The following is a 24,431-nucleotide window of genomic DNA, read 5'->3' on the forward strand; positions in this document are numbered from 1 at the left end:
TTAACATCAAATTACAAAAGGTAACGTCTCTCCTGGCGGAGTTGGTGCTCCTGACAGCCAAAAATAGCCAACTCAGTACTAAAGAGACCGACCATAGCGTTGCCCTCCCTCTAGACCATCATGTACAGGGGTGCAACCGGCCCAGACTTGATAACCAAGAGACTACAAATACTAAAAACAACAAAAGCGAAAGTAGGGACCTGATCCTACAAAGTACTCAAGTAGCTCTGGACATATATCCTTTTAATGGTATCCTGCCTTACTGGAAATCAATCGACAGTGTGAAGAGAAACTTTAAGCTTTTACTAAATATCCATTGCAACACTCTGATCGCGATAAACTTGCTTTGCACGGACCCCCAGCACACTAGACTCACGCTGACATTTTCTGACTCAGCTACCCCTAAAATGCTATTGAAATATAGGGCCATTTTACAGGACTATAATATTGTTTTGAGGCGTGTTTTTAAAGACACAGAACGAAAACAACTACTGCCAAACTTGTCATATAGCCGGACCAACTCCAAGCAATCAGCACCCTCTCTGCCGAAGGGCTTTCGCCACAGGGCCATGATTCATTCGGAAGGGCCGTCAAAGATGAATATGTGCGGTGAACCCAGCTGCAACACTCACTTGGAGAGGAAAACATCAGACCAAAAAGGTCAAACACACAAAGAACGCCAGCCCAAGCTAGATAATTCAAAGATAGGACTCTCCATTACGCCTTTGGCAGATCCAGAATTTCACCACCCTCTATCCCAACTGGAATCTGATCAGCCAATGCCAAGTGACGACCCTCCCAAGGGAAATGGGACACATAGAAAGCCAGAGACAGATTTAATTATCTTTGACGAAGACCCCCCGATGGCACCAGCAATCCAAATAACACCGTCGATGCCAGGAAATCGGGAAAATGCTGCAAATCAACCCCGAGAACAACAACACCGTGCATACCCTAAAAACGGTTGCATCATTACCGAACCAGTGGGAGAGCTGATAACAATTTCCCCACCACAATGAAGCCAAGCCAGTTATGGAACGAGCAGCTTTAACATTATCTCATGGAACATAGCGGGTTGGGCTAACAAACTTGGGGACGAGCCATTTCGTGATTATATAATGGGTTTTGACATAATAATGCTGCAGGAAACTTGGGCAACTGATAACATAGCTCTTGACGGTTACGACGTCTATGAAATCAAGGCCTCTAAACCGCTTGGAAGGGGACGACCGAGGGGGGGCCTAGTAACTCTGGTTTCCACTCAATTGACGTCACAAGTTATTGAGTGCTCAGTTTTCGAGCAGCTGGCACTGGGGATCACCTTGCATATGGAATCCAAGAGTATTATTTTTGTTTCAGTGTATATTCCACCATATACAGTGCAAACACAGATAGAGAGCACGTGGCGTAAAATCCATAGTTTCCTTTATTCCCTACAAATTAGGTACCCTGGCTCACCATTTTACCTAATGGGAGATATGAATGCCAGAATAGGCTCAAATGATGATAGCCTGGAAATAAAATTCCCAATATTAAGAGATCTAAAGGAAAATAGCGCCCTCTTGCTAAACCCACCCCCACGTAGACATTCGAAAGATTGCCAAATCAACTATGCTGGATTCTGCCTGGCTTTTTTACAAATAAGTCTGGATCTGATCATTGCTAATGGGGCATTCCCCGGGGACAGAGAAGGCGAGTACACATTCATAAATTCAAATGGGGCCAGCACAGTAGACTACTGTCTCACTAACAGACAGGCCTTCGAATCAATTAAAAAATTCACAATAGATAATAGGACTGAAAGTGACCACTTACCTCTTATCATCTCCATTACCGGCCAAAATTCAATTCAGCACTCTCACATAGAACATGAGGACATAGACAAAGCAAATGATCCAGCATTGCGTAGGAAAAAATGGACACCTGAGATAGCAATTGCAGTTGAGAACAGATTGAATTCACAAACTGCATTTAAGTTAAGATCAATTATAATAAACAATTTATCAATAGACTCCTCCCTGACAGCCTACGAAAATCTCATTGAGTCCTTGCAGGATGTGGTCTCGGTTAACATAAACTCAGCCGGCAAGCCACGCACTGCGAAAGGGCGCAGTTGGTTTGACCAAGAGTGCCACACAAAGAAGGAAGCCCTAAGGAACGCCTATTTGGCCTATAGAAACGCTGGATTAAGCTACTTACCTCAATCTTATTTCAAAATCAAAAAAGAATACAAAGCCCTTTTGGCCTCAAAAAAAAGGCAGTCCGAACAAAATTCCTGGTCCCTACTATTGAATGCCTCACTAAACAATGAAACTAAACTCTTTTGGCAACTGGTCTCCGACTCAATGAGAAATAGCTCCTCAGCCCCCAGCTGTGTCATTCCAGCTCAGGTTTGGGAGAACCACTTCAGAAATATATTTATGGAAAGTCCAAACCTCCCTTCCAGTTCACAGGAGGATGACAGGGTACAATTGTCACTGCTCCCTAATTGGAGGCCGGTAACTGTGGAGGAAGTCCATACATTAATTGGGAAGCTGAAGAGCGGAAAGGCTCCGGGGAAAGACTTTATCCCAGCTGAGGTGATTACATCAAACCAGCACTGGTGGGCCCCGCTTCTGGCAGCACTCTTTACGGTAGTAAATAACTCTGGTAAGGTACCATATAGCTGGAAACATGCTATAGTAGTCCCAATCTTTAAGAGAGGCCACCCAAATGTACCTTCCAATTATAGGCCTATTAGCCTGCTCTCAATAATTGGGAAACTATATGCCCATTTCCTCAGTAGCAAATTGACAACTTTTCTAAATGAACATAATATACTATCTGAAGCCCAGGCAGCTTTCCGTGAGAATCATTCAACAACAGACCACTGTCTAATGCTGTCCTTCCTAGCTGAGAAGTATACCAGACACCTACAGGGTAAACTCTTCGTGGCCTTTATGGACCTGAAATCAGCATTTGACTCCATCCCCAGATCCCAGCTATGGTCCAAATTGAGTCTGATCTTGCAGGACAAACGACTTCTCTTTCTTATAAAAGCCCTGTACAATGGAACCAAACTGCAGGTCCGATGCGGTCGACAGGGACAGCTATCGAACAGCATCGAGATGACTAGGGGGGTGAGACAGGGTTGTATTTTGGCCCCCACATTGTTCTGCCTATTCCTAAATGACCTAGAAGAGAACTTAATGGACCCAGATGGACACATTCCAAAAATAGGAATGAGAAGGACCCCTTTGTTGTTGTATGCTGATGACGCAGCCATCATCTCGCGTTCCAGGCCGGGCTTAAATTATCTGTTGAGGAAATTTTCTGATTACTGTTCTGGAAATGGTTTATCCATTAATTATGAAAAATCTAAAATCTTAGTCTTCGAAAGAAGATTCTCCCAGTCTAAATGGGTGCTGGATGGCCATAACCTCGAACAGGTAAAATACTTCAGCTACCTAGGGCTCACATTCCATCATACAAGATCTTGGAAGCACCATTGGCAAACCTCCCTTCAAAAGGCGGAGATTACAAAGCTAGCCATACATAAATTCTTCTTCACAAAGGGCGGCAAATATGTTCCAGCAGCCTTAAGGGTTTTCAACGCAAAGCCCGTTTCCCAACTCCTGTATGCAGCAAATGTCTGGCATAATGGGGACCTGCCAAAGCTAGATGGCTTTCAGGCAAAATTTATACGATCTCTGCTGCAGGTACCTAACTGCGTCCCCAACTCCGTACTTCTGTTGGAAGCTGGTGAATGCCCAATTTCAGCTAGAGCATGGTGGGCTGTCCTAAGACATTGGCTCAGGATTTCAGTGTTTAATCTAGGGAAGGGTCTGTACCAACATATCACCAATGAGGAATTTGTCAGCAAATGGCAGAAAACCATGGCTAAAAAAGCCACCTCTATTGGTCTGTCTCCCCCCCAACTGTATTACCTGGGCTATGAAGGCGCCCAAAAGGCTTTAAAGCAAAGATTATGGGACAATGCACACAGTGACTTGCGATCTCGGTCACACGCAGTCTGTAGTCCACTGGCAGCAGGAGTTCAATATGGGTATGTCTTTGAGTTAACACCTTACATCAAAAACCTGACAGTACCTAACTATCGAAGCCTTTTCACCAAGGCCAGACTGAATGTCTTCCCCTCTGCAGTGCTGGATGGTAGGTTGAGAGGAGTTCCCTACCAGGACAGACTTTGCTCGTGTGCTCAAGACATCGAGTCCATAAATCATATTTTGTTACATTGTGCGAAGTATGAGCAGGCCAGGGCTGAACTGATACTACCCTTGCTGGTGCCTTTCCCGGGAAAGTCAGAGGCTCACTATGTCAGGTTCCTACTGGAAGACCGGACAAAAGCTAGAACTTTGGCAGTGGCAAAGTTTTTATCGGTGGTTGAAAGAACAAATGAGCCCTATATTCCAAACAAAGTGCTTGATTAACCTGGGGGTAGGCTGTATGAATTCTGTATTGATTTGTAATGTTTTGTTGGTCTCTGGACCGTAATAAAGATTGTTTGTTTGTTAAATATATCAAAGTGTAATCCTTTGATTTACTTTGACTCTTGCTTGCATCCACCAACTTCCCCATCCACCCCCAAATCATGAAACAGTACCCATGGGCTGGAGATAGGAGGAATATCTGGATAGGGGAAGTGCTGTAGTTGAGTAATAGAGGAGTCTTGGACATCTCATGAGAGACCGCTGCCTGAAATCCTGAAGCTCTGCTGCCAGTCTACTGAGTTAGATGGATCAATGGTCAAAGTCAGTATCCCATAGCTTCCTATGTGCCTATGACCAAACTGTATTCTGGAACATAGGAAGCTATTTCAGCTTCCCATTCATTCAGCTTGTCCTCTTCCATACTAGCCTTGTCAAAAATTCTATGAAAATCTCGATTGTGAAAGGAGACTACAGTGGAACCTCGTGTTACGAACGGGATCCGTTTCGGAGGCCTGTCCGTAACATGGAACTGACGCAAGCCGAAGCGCCGCATCTGCGCATGCGCGAGCGGCGAAACCCAGAAGTAACCTGTTCTGGTACTTCTAGGTTGCCATGGGACGCAACATGAAAGCACGTAACCTGAAGCAGATGCAACATGAGGTATGACTGTATACATAAAAATAAATACGTACATTTTAAGGCAAGATTTATGAATGAACACACAAATGGTAGGTTTTCTCTGATAGATTACGTCCTTATTGATGCCACACTGAATGGGAAGAGAAGCAGGGTAAAGGTAAAGGTAAAGGTACCCCTGCCCGTACGGGCCAGTCTTGACAGACTCTGGGGTTGTGCGCCCATCTCACTCAAGAGGCCGGGGGCCAGCGCTGTCCGAAGACACTTCCGGGTCACGTGGCCAGCGTGACATCGCTGCTCTGGCAAGCCAGAGCCGCACACGGAAACGCCGTTTACCTTCGCGCTAGTAAGCAGTCCCTATTTATCTACTTGCACCCGGGAGTGCTTTCGAACTGCTAGGTTGGCAGGCGCTGGGACTGAACAACGGGAGCGCACCCCGCCGCGGGGATTCAAACCGCCGACCTTTCGATCGGCAAGCCCTAGGCGCTGAGGCTTTTACCCACAGCGCCACCCGCGTCCCGAGAAGCAGGGTACACTCTCATAAAAGGCTTGAGAAAAATGCTGGCATAAAGCAGTAATCTCAAAGCTTCTTCAGACATAGCACCAACACAGAACTACAATTTGAAACATTGGGACCCGCTTTTTAAAAACAAAACTAAAAAAAACCCCACCATGCGTTACCAACTTCTTGTTTCTTTCTTTAGGGTGACCAGATGCATCCTGTACCCTTTAGTACTTGTACAGAAGAGAGAACTTTGGAAGGCGTTGCATGTCACGCAGGTGTGTGCCTGCTAAAATTCTTTTATACGCTGTGGGTAAAACCTCAGTGCCTAGGACTTGCTGATCATAATGTCGGCAGTTCGAATCCCCACGGAGGGGTGAGCTCCCGTCGTTCGGTCCCAGCTTCTGCCCACCTAGCAGTTCGAAAGCACCCCTAAATGCAAGTAGATAAATAGGGACCGCTTTATAGCAGGAAGGTAAACGGTGTTTCCATGTGCGGCACTGGTGCTGGCTCGCCAGATGCAGCTTCGTCACGCTGGCCACGTGACCTGGAAGTGTCTTTGGACAGCGCCGGCTCCTGGCCTCTTGAGCGAGATGAACACGCAACCCTAGAGTCGGTCACGACTGGCCCTGTCGGGCAGGGGTACCTTTACCTTTACCTTTATTAAAAGATACAGGAGGCTTCAACTCTGGTCACCCGTCTTCTTTAAGAAACCAAACCAAAACTAAAGGATGGAATTGTGTCAATGCCGCTGCAGCGGTACACCTTAGGTCAGGGCATGACCAACAGTGTAGACTACACAAAATCCAAGCCAGTATCTTATTTTCATCCTATCTTCATAGTCTGCAAACCATACAGCAGTTTCCCAATCATCACACTGAAGAGAAGTCACACTTCAGAGAGAGTTGAGTATTTCAGTCATACCTCAAATACCCCAAACATAATAATGACCTTGGCAAGCACACAGTCACTCGTCAACACTCACCACACCGACGCTTACGATGGCTCCTAGCCCTGCATCATTTTTACTTCAGCCACCTGCGTGTGTCCTTGATAGAAGTGCATCCTTTTTTCTTTTTCTTTTTAAAAAATCTAACAAAATACAACCTTAGGAAGCAGAGAGGAAGGAAAGAGTAGAGGAAGTGGTATTGCTCTGGCGGCTGCACATGGATTCACACACAGTTCCAGAACTGTGCAGCCTCACACCTTACAGGAAAGAATTGTTTGCTTTGGAAAAGCACTGTGGTGAAAATGGAAGCAGTTTTGTGCACAGAGGGTTTTGAGTAAAAGCTCATAAATTTTACTTTAGAGGCTTTTCTTTATAGAGACAGGATTTTGAATAGCTTCTATGTTCTTCAAGTAGACAAGCTTTGCCTTTTACACTTGTTAATAAGCGAAAAGCCCCTGCAAATTCTGCTATCATGTACAATCAGCTTTGCTTTGTAAAAAATGTTCAGGAAATTTGAAGAAGTCAGCCTCACACCACTCAAATAGTCTCCCATCAGCAAACATCCTTCCAATTCCCTCCCCCCAAGCAGTTTTGCAATTAAATGAAACTTTGAAAAATTAAATGGGAGGGGGGCAGGAGTCGGGGTCATATGTATGCAGAAACACATTTATATCCATAAAAGAGATACACATACAACAACCCACCCACCCCGGTAGCTGTTTCGATAAACATAAACATATGCATGGGCAGGAAAAAGTAGACCAAGAAAGAAGTTTTTCTCCATCTCTCAAAATGCACCCCCTACCCAGGTCAGGGTCATTCAGTGAAGATAAATGGTGAGAAATCAAAGAGAGGCAGTGGTTTAGGAACCTCAGCAAGAGAGGGCTGTTGTCTTTATATTCTGCTTGTGGGCTTCCCATACGCATCTAGCTGGCCACTGTGGAAAGCAGGGTATCAGATTAGATGGGCCACTGGTCTGATCCAGCATTGCACTTCTTATATTTTATATGTGTTTATTGAATAATCAAGCTACAGTGGAAGAAGGCTTCATTATAAAAAATATGTTTTGATGTGTTCCCCCCCCCCCAAACCAGGGGGGGAAAGAATGACTTAGATGTGTTTTAAGCCAGTGATGTGGACAGAGTCCGAGGTCAAGTGAAGTTTCCATTCCAAAGAGTTTGTATTGAGCAGAGCTAATCATTATATAGCTAGCCAAATAAGTAAGAACAGGCTTCCTCAACCTCAGCCCTCCAGATGTTTTGAGACTACAATTCCCAGCATCCTTGACCACTGGTCCTGCTAGCTAGGGATCATGGGAGTTGTAGGCCAAAAAACATCTGGAGGACCAAGGTTGAGGAAGCCTGAGTAAGACAATCCTGTGTTGCAAGGAGAAAAGGGATTCTGCTTGAGGCAAGGTTGCCAGGATGGACCTGCTGGCAACATGTATTTATTTCTATTCCACCTTTCTTCCAAGGAGCTCAAGGTGGCATATATTGTTCTCCCCTCCCTGTTTTACCCTTACAACAATCTGGTGAGGTACGTGAGACTGGCTCAAGGTCGGACTGTATTAGGATTTGATCCCTGGCCCTCAGGTTCTCATCCTGCACACTGGCTCTCATTTTCAGTCCTTATGTTATACCATGATATCATTTTATTATTTAACACAAGCACGACTCTGTAGAAACAAATGAAGATAAGCTTTGAAACTGAAGTTGGCTTTCTGCCAGAATGATTCAAACAGGAAGCTCATTATTCTGATCCAAAATGTAAGTTCACAGAGCAACGTTCCCCTTCCTACTTTGCCTGCCCAACTACTGACACCATCCCCTGCAGGATTCTTCTTAACAAATCCATTATCTATTTCCTTTCCCAGTAGAAAGGCACCCTCCACCCCCACTTAATGCTGACTCGTTTTCGCCAATTAACTCTTTTGGAGACAACAAAACACAAAACAAATAACGGACAATTTTTACTGAACAGTGGGACAAGAACTTAGCAGGTTTTCTACACAATAAATATGCACAGATTGATTGGCCACTGTAGGATTTTTTAATAAGTGATTCTGTATTCTTCAAACTTCCCTCCAGCAGACATTTTATCCTGCTGAGAGTCTTTAGAATAGGTGTTTCAAAAGCTTGACTTTACCCAAGAATGGAAGAAGAGGTGGTCAGATGCAAAATTGCCAGCTGGATTATTCTTAGGACAGCAGCCATTCAAAAGAAGATGTTGCTTTAGGTGTCTCCCCCTCTAGGTTCTCCCAGCTGCTCCAATGATGTTGTTAGAAATAATGCTCAGCAGGAGAAGGATCACATGTAAGCCCAGACCACAGGTGCCAACTTATGAGGAAGTCCGAGGGGGCAACTGACGTTGTGCATGACATCACGTCAGGCAGAGCTAAATGTAGCAGCAATGTGGCTTCAATGGCAGACAGCTCCTCCTCCTGCCGCTGCCACCACTGGCAGGAGATTGCATCCCACCTCCTTCCTCTCCATGGCAGCAGGAGGAGGACCTGGCCACTGAATCCGTGCCACGTTTGGCTCCATGCTTTGCTTCCCCTGCCCCCTGATGTTTTGGACAGGTGGGAGTTGGCGCTGTTGGCCCAGACACAGGTCAAGTCCACAATGCTGGTTCAGAAGTGACATCATCAAAGTTTCAGATATAAATTAATTCCTAGAATTCCAGCCTGGAAACCAGATTGTGAAAAAAGGGAGCTTATGGCTACTGTTGGCCTCCATTAATTTATCTAATCCCCTTTTAAAATCATCAAAACTGTTGACTACAATGTCTTATGGAAGTGCATTCCCTAAGTTATCATGGCTAATATTTAAATGGGATCTCTGTGTTCAGAGTCCCACACTCTTTTTTTTATATAATAGTTTTTATTCATTTTCCAAACATTTTTATACAATCAACACATTTTTTATCACTCATTTAACAATTTTTGACTTCCCTCAGTTTCTCTGCCAATCTTTCGTAAAGTTTCTATTATTAACGCATTTCTGAACTTAATATTGCCTTTAAAAACTCCTTTTCCCTTATACACTCTTTTTTACAATATTTCTTAATTTTTCACAGAGTCTCTTCAAAACCAACAAGCGTTGTCTGTACATCACATATGCTTTTCAGATATTCTGTAAATCTCCCCCAGTCCTCGATAAATTTTTGGTCTTTCTGGTATCGAATCTTCCCTGTCAATTTGTCCAGTTCTGCATCAGAGTCCCACACTCGCTCTGAATAAGGGGGATTGAGGAGAAATGAGTTAGCTATCACTTTTGTGCTCTCCATTTGAGCTTCTAGAACCTAATGGATGGCAGCTGTGGGATGGGGAACCTGTGACCCTCACATTTTTGTTGCTGTCCCATCAGTCACAATCAGCAGCTCTACCTGTTTCTTAACCGCGGTGTTTGTCTAGCACAGTTTTGGCATGCCAAACCAAACCTATATGCATCACTTTAAAATATTCTGGTGACATAAGTAACTTTTAGACCTTCCCCACCTGCCTGGGACTTGCCATGAAATCTGAAGAGAAGAAAAGGGTGGCGTGTCATTCATTCACTGCTGTTCAGAGTTAGAGTTCAAGCAAAGGTCCTGTGAAGGGAAACAGCCTTGCTAACACAAGTGGTTTTATTTTGAGCAACACAAGGAAGTTTGGTAGCTTTCTGTGATGAATAATTAGTCCCTTACATAAAAGATGAGGAACTTGGAGAGTGCTGGCTTACGTTAGGCCAAACTTTGGTGGCTTACATAGCAAGCGTGGGAGTGGGCTAGGATGAAAATGATTGGGGGGACGGACAGAAATAGAACACAGGATTTCCATTAGAGATGTACAATTCTGTCATTTTCTGTTTCATGACAGTTTTCACACTTACATATGTGCCTCACACAAACACATAGGACAGTAATGCAGAAACTACAGTCACTTTTATCTAGTATACAAAGAAACTAATAAAAATCATTTCTGCCACTGTTTTCCTCTGCTGATAAAACCTGAGACCCGTGCTTAACCAGACTCCTGGCGACTGGTGGAAATGGACCCCCCACTCGATCTGTTCACTTGGAGTTGGAACTCTTTTTACAGAATTGTATCTGAGCACTTCATCACATACCTCTGCTTCAACATCTTGAGACATTTGAGGCCCATTTCTTCTGCATTTTATTTCCCCTAATTCCTGCAACACAGCTTAGGTCAGGAAAAGGAGACTGGCCTTTGGCCAGTGGAATAAACACAGCCTAGCCCTGTTGCCGCCACACGTTACCTCTGATAACATTTGTACAGCATACTGCTTTTTGAAAAGGCAAACACAGGCCACTTTGCTATTTATATATTTGAAGGTACCCCCCTTTGCTTACTGAAGATATAAGTGAAATATAGCTGTGCCTTCACACTATAATACTAATATGCTTGAATTGCTGCATGATTGCTGCATCTCTAGAAATCATTCATCACCAAATTACTTAAAGATCACAGCAAAGATTATGTGTATTTGTTCTACATTTAGATACAGAAACATAGGGTTGGAGAGGACCAGTAATTCCAGGTTTCAGAGCAAGGCCTATAGAAATCTAGAACCAGTTCTCTAATCCCTGCACCATTATGTCAGTTGACTAGGAGAGAGAAGTACAAGGGTTCATGCTTGCTGATGAATTGCCAATAGGTGGACATTTCTTGAACTAAGGAGTCAATCAAGACTAGCCATTCTCACACATCTTCTTTGTATCTCAACCCTGGGCCAAGCCAATATCAGACACCATACCCTTCAACATTTCTTCAATGAAAATAGAGACGTCCCATTTCATAATGATAATTTTACTATTTATAACTCACACATCTTACTGGGTTGCCCCAGTCACTCTGAGCAGCTTCCAACATATATAAAAATATAATAAAACATTAAACATAAAAAACCTTTCCCTTTACAGGATTGCCTTCAGATGGCTCAGGGGTTGGATAACTCCATACCCTCCACCATTTCTCCAATGAAAATAGGGACATCCTAAGGAAAAGTGGGACATTCCTGGATCAAATCAGAAACTGGGACAGCTCCTCTAAATCAGGGACGTCCCTGGAAAATAGGGACACTTGGAGGGTCTGAGACATTGCTGCTGTTCTGGGCTTCTCTTTCTGATTATTATCTCCTTCAACTCCAGTCATCATTTTAACAAAACTCTCGTGTTTTGCTTCAAGTCAGTAGAATCACACACACAAATTGAAGCCAAAATTGTGGCAGTTGAGCTGTAAGTTGCCTGTTATATGACAGCTCTTTAAGCAACATCTAGATACCACTAACAGCCAGCCTATGCTTGTTCAAGCTTTGTCCTTTTTTACAAGTCCCTGTCCTTTTTTTAAAAAGCAAACTAGCAAAAATACAATTTTATTGAAATTCTCCAAGTCCTGTGCTTTAATTTGAGTTAGACTGCAATCCTATCCGCAGTTTCCTGGGAATAAACCAAAGAAACTCAGTGGGACTTACTTCTGAGTAGACATATGTAGGACTGTACTGCAAGTGCCCTACAATGACATCCCAACAGGGAAGAGTAAGTGAAAATGTGAGGAAGGGCTATAGCTCTGAGGCAGAGCATCTATTTCACATGCAGAAGGTCACAGACTCATTCCCCCAGTAATAGTGAGCTAGATGGATTGGATTAGTGGCCTGGCTCTGTATAACACAACGTCCTGTGTTCCTATCTTTCAATTTTTAAAGTACACAGGACAGCACACAAAAAATGTTGTTTCTGCAAGAGCATTTTCAGTAAAACTAGTCCGAGGGAGCAAAAGGCACCGTAAAGGACATTAGATCCAAAGGATTTAACCCATACTATACAGAAACTTAACTGTGAATGAAAGCTGGAGGTGGGTGGGAACCTGCTACTCCTCAGAACCATCCCTTTATTTCTGGCTATTTACCAAACAAAACCAGAAAGGCTTAAACGATTTTTATAAGGCTCTATAAAAATATAACACAATGGATTTTTTGGAACTTTTGTGAAAGGATAATTTGTACTGGACGGCACTGAAACTCAGCAAGTTTGCACATGGAAATCTAGTTCTAGTCATCCCGCCCTCCCCAGCTGTCATATTCAAACCCAAGAATGTCTTGGTCAGCAGCTCAATTTACAGGTGGACTAATCTGAGAAGTGAATGAAGGGTGGGGATAAGCTACCACCACGTTCTCCAAAGTCAAGTGCCACCAAGTCCTAATAACATAATTGCCACATCCTCTAATCAGTTTTCTTGCCTTCAGGGGAGAAGTGGCTGGTATCTTCAGGGTGCTGAATTTGGCTGAAGGGCCTCTAGTTGCTGACCCCTTCAGAAGACTCACTATAGAAGAAAACAAACCATCAAGCTCCCTTGTAGCCATTTTTTAGGATGCAGTCACATACAATGGTCATATTGTAAGAGATGTGCAAGCAATGCCAGTAATTCACAGAAAGCAGAGAGAGATCACCTTCTTCATGTCTGACCTGTCCTTGCCCACAAACCTAACGGAAATGGTATCTGCAGATCTTTATGTCTGTTTACGGGCCTTTGTTTATTCTAGTCTCCCTTTGCAAAGGGGCCCTTTTGTCTATGTGAATTCCTTCTGTTATGGTGGTGGTTAAGGAAGTGTTTATGGGAGTAGGGGAAGCTGATTTTTTTCCTATTATGTGAGACACATTTGCCTCTTTGTATATTGTTATTGTCAGGCTAATTAGATCTATAAATTACTTCCATCAAAAGTTAATAACTAGACCTGCGAGGGTGGAGGAGGGAAAGAGAAAATAGAACGCTGCAGTGAAGTTCGTCAAGAAATAGGGCACTGCTTTAAAGGGAAGGAGGTTTTGCAATTGCATACACAACATCTTGGGGTCAGATGTTCTGGGTTCTACTGCTGACCCCATGACAGATTTCCTGCATGGCTAGACAAGTCTCCTCACCTCAGCTTCCTCATCTCTGAAACTATGAATAACCGGATATTTAGGATACATATGAAGCGGGAAGCCGCAGTGGGATTCTTTGTGTTCATAAAGATCTTCAAGAGCAGTGGGATAACGTGCTGCAGAAAGGCAAAATACTATTGCACTTTAAGATTAGATGTTTTCCTACCATTTCACAGGAGATTCCTAGATAAAGGAATTTCCCAGAGGAAAAAATTATTTTCCTTCTTCACAATATCCGTGTTTATATAACTCTTCATTGAAAGCATGTGAATCCTTGTTCATGGCCTCTTGAACTAGTACCACATAGAGCCAACTCCATATGGAAAGCCACTGGTGTGAGTGGCTCTTTCTGTGACTCGGGCGATTTTTAACTCTGTAAGAACAGTTTCCTAGAGAGGATCAGCTGCACTGACATTGTTTAAATTCATGTGCAACACGAAACACCAAGACAGCCTGCACAATCAATCTACTAAGTAGAGATGGGTCCACACATCAAAAGAGGTAACTCGTACAGGTGACTGCTTGTATTAATTGGACCCAGTACTGTCCATTGGTTTTAAAAACCTGCATAGCTGAGCTTAGAGTTTGAAGACCTTTCTACACATGATTGTTTGCCAATATGTATGGCACATCCTGGATATGTGAGTTTTCAATAGGGAACATCAGATTTTCTGAGTAGCCAAGGCACAGTATTTAGTATGAGTGGGGAAATGCCAGGCTTTGGAGTGCAAAGAAAATTCTGCTGACCTTGCTGCTGATTTCTTATGGTAGTTTTGTACATTTCATTGGTACTTTAAGTGGGGTTCTTATTATTACCTTTTTTGTATCGCTATGACGTGGCAACTACTATGCATTCCCGCTGGAAGGAATGACAAGAGTATAAAATGGAAATAAATAAATTAGAGTAATAGCTCAGTTGGTTAGGGTTAACCAGAGTGTGGTGCTGATAATGCAAAGTTGGCAGGTTTGATCCCCATATGGGACAGCTGCATATTCCTTTATTGCAGTGGGCTGGGGCAAGGTGATTTTCAGGGTCCCTTCCAATCCTACAATTCTATGATAAAGGCCACAACTGGTGCTAGCTCAGTAACAGAGGCAAAATTCAGAACACAGCTTTTAAATTTAAAAACAAGGTTTCAGCACTGAAAGAATTTGAAAACCAGTGACCAGTACAGTATCTGCTAATGGCTCAGAGAAAGCGAAAGTGGTTGAATGGATTTCCTTTGTGCATCTAGAAATGCACAGATTCAAACTGGTTTCCAGTCTCCTTTTCCTACTCATTTATGTAACCTTGGTTCCAAAGTTTTACGTGTCCCTTGGCCTAATAGAACTAAACAGAAAATTTACATTGAGTGGTATTCAATGGTATTCAATGCCAAGTTTTACTCAGAGTACACCCATCAAAATTAATGGGCCTAATTTATTCATGCTCACTAATTTCAATGGGTCTAAAGGTAAAGGTAAAGGTAAAGGTACCCCTGCCCGTACGGGCCAGTCTTGACAGACTCTGGGGTTGTGCGCCCATCTCACTCAAGAGGCCGGGGGCCAGCGCTGTCCGGAGACACTTCCGGGTCACGTGGCCAGCGTGACAAGCTGCATCTGGCAAGCCAGCGCAGCACACGGAACGCCGTTTACCTTCCCGCTACTAAGCGGTCCCTATTTATCTACTTGCACCCGGGGGTGCTTTCGAACTGCTAGGTTGGCAGGCGCTGGGACCGAACAACGGGAGCGCACCCCGCCGCGGGGATTCGAACCGCCAACCTTTTGATCGGCAAGCCCTAGGCGCTGAGGCTTTTACCCACAGCGCCACCCGTCCCTACTTCAATGGGTCTACTTTTGATTAAAACATAGTTAAATATCACTCATTATGTTTTATGATAACAATATTTAACTACTCTAGTGCCAAAATCTGGAGATGCGCATTACTGGGCAAGATACAAAGTTCTTCTGCAACAAGTGTTTTTTCTAGAATGTCAGGTTCTAAATACATTACTCACATCTGGCATTCTATTCTGTACCTTTCTTTCAGGTTTCGTTCTGGTCATTGGGTTGGTGACCTTCTATCGTATTGGACCCTATACCAGCCTGTCCTGGTCTTGCTACCTGAACATTGGGGCTTGTCTTCTGGCCACACTGGCTGCTGCCATTCTCATATGGAACATCCTTCACCGACGGGAGGACTGCATGGCACCCAGAGTCATCGTTATCAGTCGTACCCTGACTGCTCGCTTCCGACGTGGGCTGGAGAATGACTATGTTGAGTCACCATGTTGAGAATATGTGGGTAAAAGGGGCAGACTCTTCAGAGAAGACGACATACAAAATGGACTGCTTTCTATGAAATATGCCATGTAATTTAAACATTGAAGGAAATCACTAAGTTCACTTTTCAATTAAAGAAGCCCAACGTTATTACTTGGATGGGCTACATCTATATACATGTGTACATTATACACCATCTCTCCTCTCTGATGTACAGTGTAAAATATTAACAGCTTAACTATCCTGATGGAACTTCAGTCAAAAGTCAGGGATATTAACGGTGGCGGCTTATGTACCCAAACCCAGGAAATGCATCACAAAAAAGAGGACAAAACGGGACAGAGATTTAAATAAATGTGCGCCTGCTAATTTAAATGTACTGTCGCAAATTTAGAAGCAATTGCTATAATTAAATAGAAACACTATTTCACCATGGTGGGGAACAAGATGGTAACCTGTGTGTCTGCGCAATCTGCTGTCCAGGTGCTAACTGTTGATGGACAGCAACTTATAAAGCCCTCCCTGTTTTCTTTCCTTATGGTTCTTTAACTTTAAACCAGGCATGAAGTAGAACGCCCTTCAAATGGAGGATGACTTTATAATCTGAGAAGTAGGGCCCGTGGCCATTCTAGGCAGATTTGAGATGTGGCAGATCTACCCAAGATGAGTTTTGTAGGACTGTGGAAAGGGGGAAAGATAACCCAATATTCCAAGCTTGAAACTTGGTTCAGAGAAAGTTATCCCGCATCCATTTTTTGGATCCAATAACATAAAGCACATGAAAGAGGAAAGGAAAACTTGTTCCATGTTACATTTTCATCAACATCATACAATTAATAATGCTTGTGTAACACATACGTTATATTAAAGAGTCAACCATCCATAATGTTAAGTGCATCCAATCTGGTAGGAACCATTATTTGTATTTCAAAATTTACAAACCAAAAAGCTACTGACATAATAGTAGAATTTATAAAGAATGTCAGCATTTTTTTTAAGGAATGAAAGTTGAAGGTCTCAAGCTTTTAAAGCAAATGTTTCAGAAAGCTTCACATGCCATTAATCGATGATAAAGAAGTACACCCAAAAAACCCAACACCTTGTAATGTGATCCATTTATATAGTTATGTTAATAACCACAGTCCCTCTTTTCATCACCCTAAACAGTTACCCAGTTCAAATTTTACTACTGGGCATTTTCATATTTGGTGCTGATTTGAAAGATTCACTACTGGGTATGTAAGATGCCATGTCAAAAATTGAGGTCAGAGGCGGATTTAAGACTGTGCAACCAGTTCCGCCACACTGGACACCAAGCCTAGGGGATGCTGCAGGGCATCACAACTATGGTGTAGTGAATTAAGAACGGAAGGCAAGAGGCAGGGGGGTGCTGAATTTTGGCCTCACACAGGGCGCCGCTGAAAATTTGATAGACCAAAGTCCACCCCAGTTGAGAGACAAACTACAGACGCTATCAGGAGGCGCAGAGTAGGGTAGAGTTTGAGTTGAGTTTACTAGAGATGAAAGTTACTCCTAATTTATCTAATGGGAGTGCAAAAATATTGCCTTCCAACAAGCCTCATAATTCTGTTTGGCATAGCACTGAAATTATTGTAAAACGGCCAGGTCCAAAACACATGGAAGAAAGAAAGGTGGGAAAAGCAGGAAGTGACATGTGTGTCACATAAAACTGAAGATGCTACAATTTTGCTATAGGCATAGCCACTGAGACAGAGAGGTCAGGATGACAGAGCTGTGAACTTATATATTTGCTGTCTCTTTCTCAGAGACTTGTGTAGTATATATCTTTAAATCTGTGCTTTGATTTTTGGCGTCACCAGCTCATCTTCTCCACCCCACTCCACTCCCACCCCAATTTCATTTTCTTCACAAAGAAAATAATCAAGCTGGCTCTTGAATTTCATTACAATGCAATTTGGATGCCAAATAAGGGAGAAAGCCAAGTTTGTCACTTAAGCCGCAGCACTGCAGGACAAATTAGCGCCCATAGCACACATACAGTTATTGAGGAACTATAGTAAGTGCAGAATACACACTAACCATTCTTGGGTGTCTCTAGTACTATGAAACTTCATACATAAAATTATTCAAGACAATTAAAGTTAATAGTTCTGTGGACACTTACCTGAACACACTGGGTCTTGCTGTTGAATAGGACTGTACTGTACCTATACTGTTGTATAGGATTGTACTGTAAATAATGCAAGTTGGAACCATGAAATGAAAATTGTGTGGGCACACAACTATGTGTTGAAACAAATTGTCCTTTCCTGCTCTTAATTTCCCACCACACTCCACGGCCAGCCTCCAGAATTTAACACAGACTTGTAAGGCCATCTTCCTAAGACTGCACTGAATGATCACATAATCAAAAACTGGATTTTATTTTAAAATTTGCCTGGCTTGCTTTCTGGAAAAGCTCTGTATGCTAAAAATTAAATGTGCTCTAATTAACTACCTTTAATAAAATAAAATAAAATATTGGAATATTTAAGACATGTTATTTCTGCTAATATTGCAATAGCCATACTATAATAATGTGAAATTAAAAACAAATGGTGGCTCTGTGGCCAGTTCTACTGTTATATTTTTGAGTCATTGTGTTTGTTGTAGAGGAATAAATAAAGTAGCCAATGTGGTTGCCTTCAAGGGAAAAAAATTCCAAGAACTGACCAAGAGGGTTTATGATCTGCTAAAGGAGCAGACAAAGCATTCCAATGACATATCTCAAACTACTTTTGAAACTTTTGAAAAAAGGATAATAATTGGGAGCTGCATTACAAGAAATATAAGCCCAAAAGTTCCATGGGCATCTGGATTTACTTACACACCTCTTTGGATCCTAGCCAGCACATACACAAATCTTGTAAAAACCAAATCAAGTTAGTATCCCTACCTTTTGATGAGCTTGATGGATTTGAAGGCCTCATCCATATCCCCAATGGTGAGATAGAAGCTGAAGTTAAGCATAGCATCACATGTGGCCTTGTCACACTCTTCCAACCCAATGAAGTCGCGCAATGGCTTTCTGGCTACCATTTGATAGTGTGCTACCCCACTAGGCTCTGCCTCATCTTTATCAGCTTCCGGCTGAAAGGAAAACACAAGTCATATGACGAGCAGAATATCATTAGTTTTTCCCATGAAAAGAAATTCCTATATGATTTTAAAGCCTGGGACAGCAGCTAGATTCTTATCCAAAACAGTTCTTAGATTTTGAAGACAGTGAAAGCCTCATATTAGCACTATACTTATTATTTTTTACTAATCTAAAAAAAGTCTTTAAAAGGAATGCTACATGACAAAAGGGATAAACAAATCCAAAATATTTTCACAATATTTAAGGAGTACAAATAGCAACTTGCAAGCCCAACCACTTCTACTTTCTGAAGCTTTCACCCTTTGGGAAAAATTAAGAGTTGAGCTATTTGGAGCAATCTCTGGGACAAGTGACTCTCGTACAACAGCAATGTGGAAGCTTTTTAAATGGTCTGCAACACAGTGACTTTGTAATATGAGAATTCTCCTACTTCCATTCATCTTTACAGCTCACAAGATGATGGAAATTGTACGCTGCTTTAGAGGCCTTCGGCAGAAAAATGGTTTGTATGTATAAACAAATAATGCAGCTCATGCACTGCCAAATTTAAATAAATAGATACAAATGAACTGCAGGAGTTAATAGAAGACACAACACAACACAACACATATAGGGAAATCCTATGGTGACTCCAAATGCAACAAAGTAATTGAGAATTCCAGTGGTGCACACCTTGATTTCACCAATAAGTATTCTTCTCTTTTCATCAACTGCCATTAGGTAATGTGTTTACATGGGTGAATCAGGGTATGCATCAACTAGTATCAACAGAAAGGCCCTGCCATATTAAATGTCACAAAAGATATCACAGCATCAGATATGTGGGGGGAAATAGACAGTGAATCCTGAGTTTACTGGGCCATTGCAAGCACTTGTGAGTTGCAATTAAGGGAAGGCACTCACACATAGACTTGAAGTACAGGTTAAGTACTTAATTCGTTCCAGAGGTCTGTTCTTAACCTGAAACTGTTCTTAACCTGAAGCACCACTTTAGCTAATGGGGCCTCCTGCTGCTGCCGCCACGCCGCCAGAGCATGATTTCTGTTCTCATCCTGAAGCAAAGTTCTCAACCCGAGGTACTATTTCTGTAACCTGAAGCGTATGTAATCTGAAGCGTATGTAACCTGAGGTACCACTGTATTTCATTTTCTCTCATGCTGCCCACCTCACTGACATCAAACCTACTTTTCTAAGTCTTCTAGGACCTTGTGCATAATTTTTAAGTGACAGGAACTGAAACAATGAAATCCGGGTGGGGGAGGCAAATTCATTAAATAAAGGCCAGCGAATGATACTTACGTAAGGTTTATAGACAGAGCCTCTCCAAAACAACAACTATTGGCCAGCAGCAATGAAAAAGAAACAGAATGATAGGAGTAGCATTTTTTTTATTAAAAAAAAGTATGTAGACAGAGTGAAGAATAAAACAGACAAAGCAGAAATAGTGACAGAAAATGCAATGAAACAGACAAGCTGCCTCTGTTACATGAGAGTATATAAACCTCAGGCATGGCAAGTATCTAAACTGCAGCTATTGAGGTCTTTCTTCTGTAATCTAGATGTGCTGTTTCACCCCAGTTATGTATAAGGAATATGTTATCACAGATATTCTTGCCGAAACGGGATTTAATTTTTCTCCATTTCCAAAATGCCAATGCTCTGGGTCTTGCTCTCAATTGTAATGAAGATGGGGATCAACTGCATATCCAGTATGAGTGGTGCTCTGTGTGTCACTGTGGCAGCATGGCATTGCTCAGCGTCACATCATCATTACTTTGTCACCGTGGTTCACTAAGACTTCCAGTTCAGTGTTAAAAAGGCAAACCAATAAGATGGGAAGCATGTTGGTGGACTATGAACAGATTATACCATATGGAATTGGACTGATCATGCTGCTTTTTTCTGCTACTTCGAGTGTCATTCTATGCACATTTGAAGAGCCCCAAATGATAGAACAGTGCAAACAAATCAAATCGCTTGTAATTTCTAGCGATTTCTTATTTGCATTGCTACTAAATTACCTCTGCTGCTATTGGATGGAAGATCCAAAGGATTTCATCTGCCCCCCCACCTACCTACTCTAAGGTCCAAAGAGAGGACATTTATATTGTTGTTCTTCCTGGAGCCTTTATCAGTCACCCCTGAAACCAGAGAGTGGCTGGAAATTCAGACTATCCAACTGTCCAGATGGTGAAATGTCCCAGTCCTTGGAGGGGGGGGTTAACATCTGGTGCTACCTGGCAGCAGTTGGCAGGTAGCACATTTTGAAGTGGGAGAAGCTATCATCTCCTACGGTCAACATGAAACCATAAAGGAGAAGTAGTTGGAACAGCCACCACAGAAACATCAAGGACTGCACAGTTAAATTACTGTCCTGTCCCTCCACAGCCTTCATTAGTTACCACTGTCTTAACAAAAAAAAACAGGACTTCATGTTTTATGTAACTTTGAACTGGAGGCTGAATTTGCTTGTTTTCCTATTCTCTTCCTATCTCTTTATACTTTTGTATCATGTGTACAAAACTGCAAGGCCGCATGTGTATTAGATTGTAAGTCTGCTGCAATATTTGTACAGCACCCAGGAAGACATTAGGTGCTTTATAAATAATAACAGGCAAGTCTCAGTTTACCTTAACCTGGTCCAGAGAACAAAATGTTTCCTGCATGGAGATAAGGGGGAAGCTTTCAAGGATCAACTCTTTATAAACTCTTTGACCACGTACCTTTTTGGCAAAATAGTAATGTGGCACCTCCATGCCCAAAAGAGACCGGTAGGCTGATGGCAACGGAAAGCGATCATGGAGCAAAAGCCCATGCTCTTCAGTACTGAAGAAGGATACGATCAAAACATCCACCTGGAAGGGGAAATTGAACACTATTTGGGTTTTATGCAGCAATATCATTTTTACGGTTTGTTTTTATTTTCCATTTTCACTTGGCAGAGTTCTCAGTTAAACAACAGAGCACACACCTGCTACGGATGGCCAAGTTACAGGGATCCTCTCTAAACTGATCATAAAGTCACACCACAAATCAGCCTGTACTCCAGAAAGACAGTAACAAAGCGTCCTGTATTTCAGGAACAAACCACCTCTTCACTCAACAGGGAAAGCCCCTGCAAACATTTATGTTGACGTAAGCCAACCACTTTGCTAAAGAGGAGCTACAAAAACAAAACAGAGCTATATATTAGACTGCAGAACAGAGGAAACGGCTTATACCAAGTTAAATCATTAGTGCATCTAGCTCTGTTTATACATGGGATGAGGAACATTATTTCTCCTGAGGGCCACATTCCTTCAGGGTAATTTGCCACAGGCTGAATTTTTGCTGGTGGGAGGGGCTGCAGCTGGCAGTGGGTGGGGCTATAGCCCAAAGTGGGCAAGGCTATCCACAGGCATCTGTAATCACTCAGAGATAATGGAATTCTACACATGCACAGAGGTTATCCCCCTTTTAGACACTCTGCAGGTAAAGAGGTGAAAAATACCTGAATCCTGGAAGTGAGACGAGGCTCCTGGCTGAACCCTTCCTTATTATCAAACCTTGACAATCATTTACGCTAAACAACATGTGAACTGCTACTGTCACAAGATTTCATACAGTCAGCCTTTTTTATTTTAAGTTTCAAGACCTTCAAGAAGGATTCCTCATGGCAACCAACTGAAGCATTCTAGCTAAACCCCCGAGCACAGAGTTAACATCAACAACCAATCCCTACAGTGCAACAAGCCAGAGGAGAATAGGAGAAAGACATACTGGGTTTTCTTCTGATTGCTGATTCTTGTCCAGGGACTGCTGACTTGGGTTCCGATCTGTTTCACACACAAAAAGCCTTGGTTCGCTTTGATCCCAAAAGTGACTAGTAGGAATACGATCACTCAGCTCTGGATATTCAGAGGTGTTTCTCCTACATGGACAACGCAAGTATAAATCCAGAACACAACTACTTGTAAAACACATTCATAATTAGTAATCAAAATATAGGGTGATTTTTTGGGGGGTGGGGTGAGGTGGGGGGACAAACAAGCAAGAACCAGACGACTGTATATGCTGGATTTGAAAGAGTAAGAATCAGATAGGTGAGCTCCAGCTAATGCTACATGTGATAGATGCCATCAAAGACCTATTACTGACAACTGACAGTTCAGTTAGTTTTATTAAGGTAGAATGTACAGCAAATTTGCAATCTAACAAAAGAACCAGGACACAGAAAGAACTCTTCTCCCCGGCAAATCCCACCCAGCATGTATCATGTACACAGCATCTTGGGCTCCATTGAGAAAATGTGGGATATATATGCAATAATGAACAAGCAAATATAATGTCTAGGCCCAATTCACAGTTCAAGTCCATTGGATCAGGGGATCTTGAGCCAGGGATCCATGAAGCCTGAGCTGGGACCTGCACAATCCATACCCTGAGATTCTGCACCCACTGGGGATCTGAATCAGGACTTCTGTCCCAGGAATCCACATCCCCATTTCAACCTGTCAAAGCAGGCAATGTGCTTGGAGAGACTTTTCAGGAAGGAGGCGGCATGCTAGGCTCTATTGCCACTTCTGAAGGAAGGGTGAACTGGTCCTGAAGGCGTAAATGGCTTTAGTCCATTCTTAAGACTCAAGGGCTGAAAGCTGCTCACCTGTAGCTCTCCATGGTGCTGCAACTAACAGCCTCCCTTGCCCCATGGGCATCTTTGTTGAGGACAGGACAGCCCGATGCTAACTCATGAAGAGTGTAAGCACTTACAATTAAATGATAGAACCACAGCAATAAATGCATATTCCAGAGGGAGAAAAGAAATAAGCCAACATGTAGGGCCACCTTATTTAATCAACTCTCTCCAGAAACTCATGAGAACATGAGGCCCACCAAATTCCAATTGGGGTTAGTGTGTACAGATGAGAAAGACTGGATGGGAACACACCTCCCCTATAAACACTATGAAAATGATGCTGAATATTAGTTAAACAGGAGATCCAGTTTTACAGTGACCCCTGGTGGACTGTTTAAATGTTTATAAACTACATTTCCGTTTAAAACCATAATCAAAAGCAGCACTGAAAGCAATTCTAAAATCATAGTGATTGATATAAAAGAAAATAAAAACTAAAATTATAGATAAAGCCAACTATCAGCAACAAAACAAGTGCCAATAAAAACTTGACTAGCTGCAGATTTCTGTGCAGTTTTTTTAAAGAACAGAGTAATGCAGAAACAGGACATAATGATCTTATAGGTGAACATATGTGAAAGTGAAACTGATTCATCCATCCATACATGGCACGAAAATCAAACACTATAGATTGTTGTTCATAGCAGCTTATTCTTGTGTGAGGCAGCTTTAAGTTCCCTCCACTGGGTGAGTATAGCAGCAGTGCTATAATGCAAAACAATAAGCCAAATAAGGCAGACTCCAAATCCAATTAAATAATTAGGAATTTTGGTGGTTCTAGCTGATGATACTTACGTAAGGTTTATAGACAGATCCTCTCCCAAACAACAACTACTGGCCAGCAGAAATGAAAACAAACAAACAAACAAACAAACGGAATGACAGGAGCAGTAAAAAAAAATAAATAATTTAGGGAGGGAGGGAACCAGTGCACACAT

General features: G+C 42.5%; 2 protein-coding genes across 4 annotated transcripts in view; one reads left to right on the plus strand and one right to left on the minus strand.

The window, feature by feature from the left end:
• Positions 1 to 18,303, plus strand: part of TMEM204 (transmembrane protein 204) — a 39,932-nt gene extending 21,629 nt beyond the window's left edge. Inside the window, exon 3 of the mRNA XM_028706296.2 lies at positions 15,465 to 18,303. Within this exon, the coding sequence (XP_028562129.1) occupies positions 15,465 to 15,709 (245 nt within the window). The 3' untranslated portion in view covers positions 15,710 to 18,303. The remainder of the gene's footprint in view (positions 1 to 15,464) is intronic.
• IFT140 (intraflagellar transport 140) overlaps positions 1 to 24,431 on the minus strand; it is an 87,784-nt gene that overhangs the window by 40,665 nt on the left and 22,688 nt on the right. For all 3 annotated transcript variants that reach the window (XM_028706287.2, XM_028706286.2, XM_077918472.1), the window contains exons 16-18: positions 22,578 to 22,728; positions 21,542 to 21,673; positions 18,615 to 18,808 (exon numbers count right to left, since the gene is read on the minus strand). In XM_028706287.2, coding sequence (XP_028562120.2) covers positions 18,615 to 18,808; positions 21,542 to 21,673; positions 22,578 to 22,728 — 477 coding nt within the window. The remainder of the gene's footprint in view (positions 1 to 18,614; positions 18,809 to 21,541; positions 21,674 to 22,577; positions 22,729 to 24,431) is intronic.

This window comes from Podarcis muralis, chromosome 14, assembly GCF_964188315.1.
Source record: "Podarcis muralis chromosome 14, rPodMur119.hap1.1, whole genome shotgun sequence".
Lineage (NCBI taxonomy): Eukaryota > Metazoa > Chordata > Lepidosauria > Squamata > Lacertidae > Podarcis > Podarcis muralis.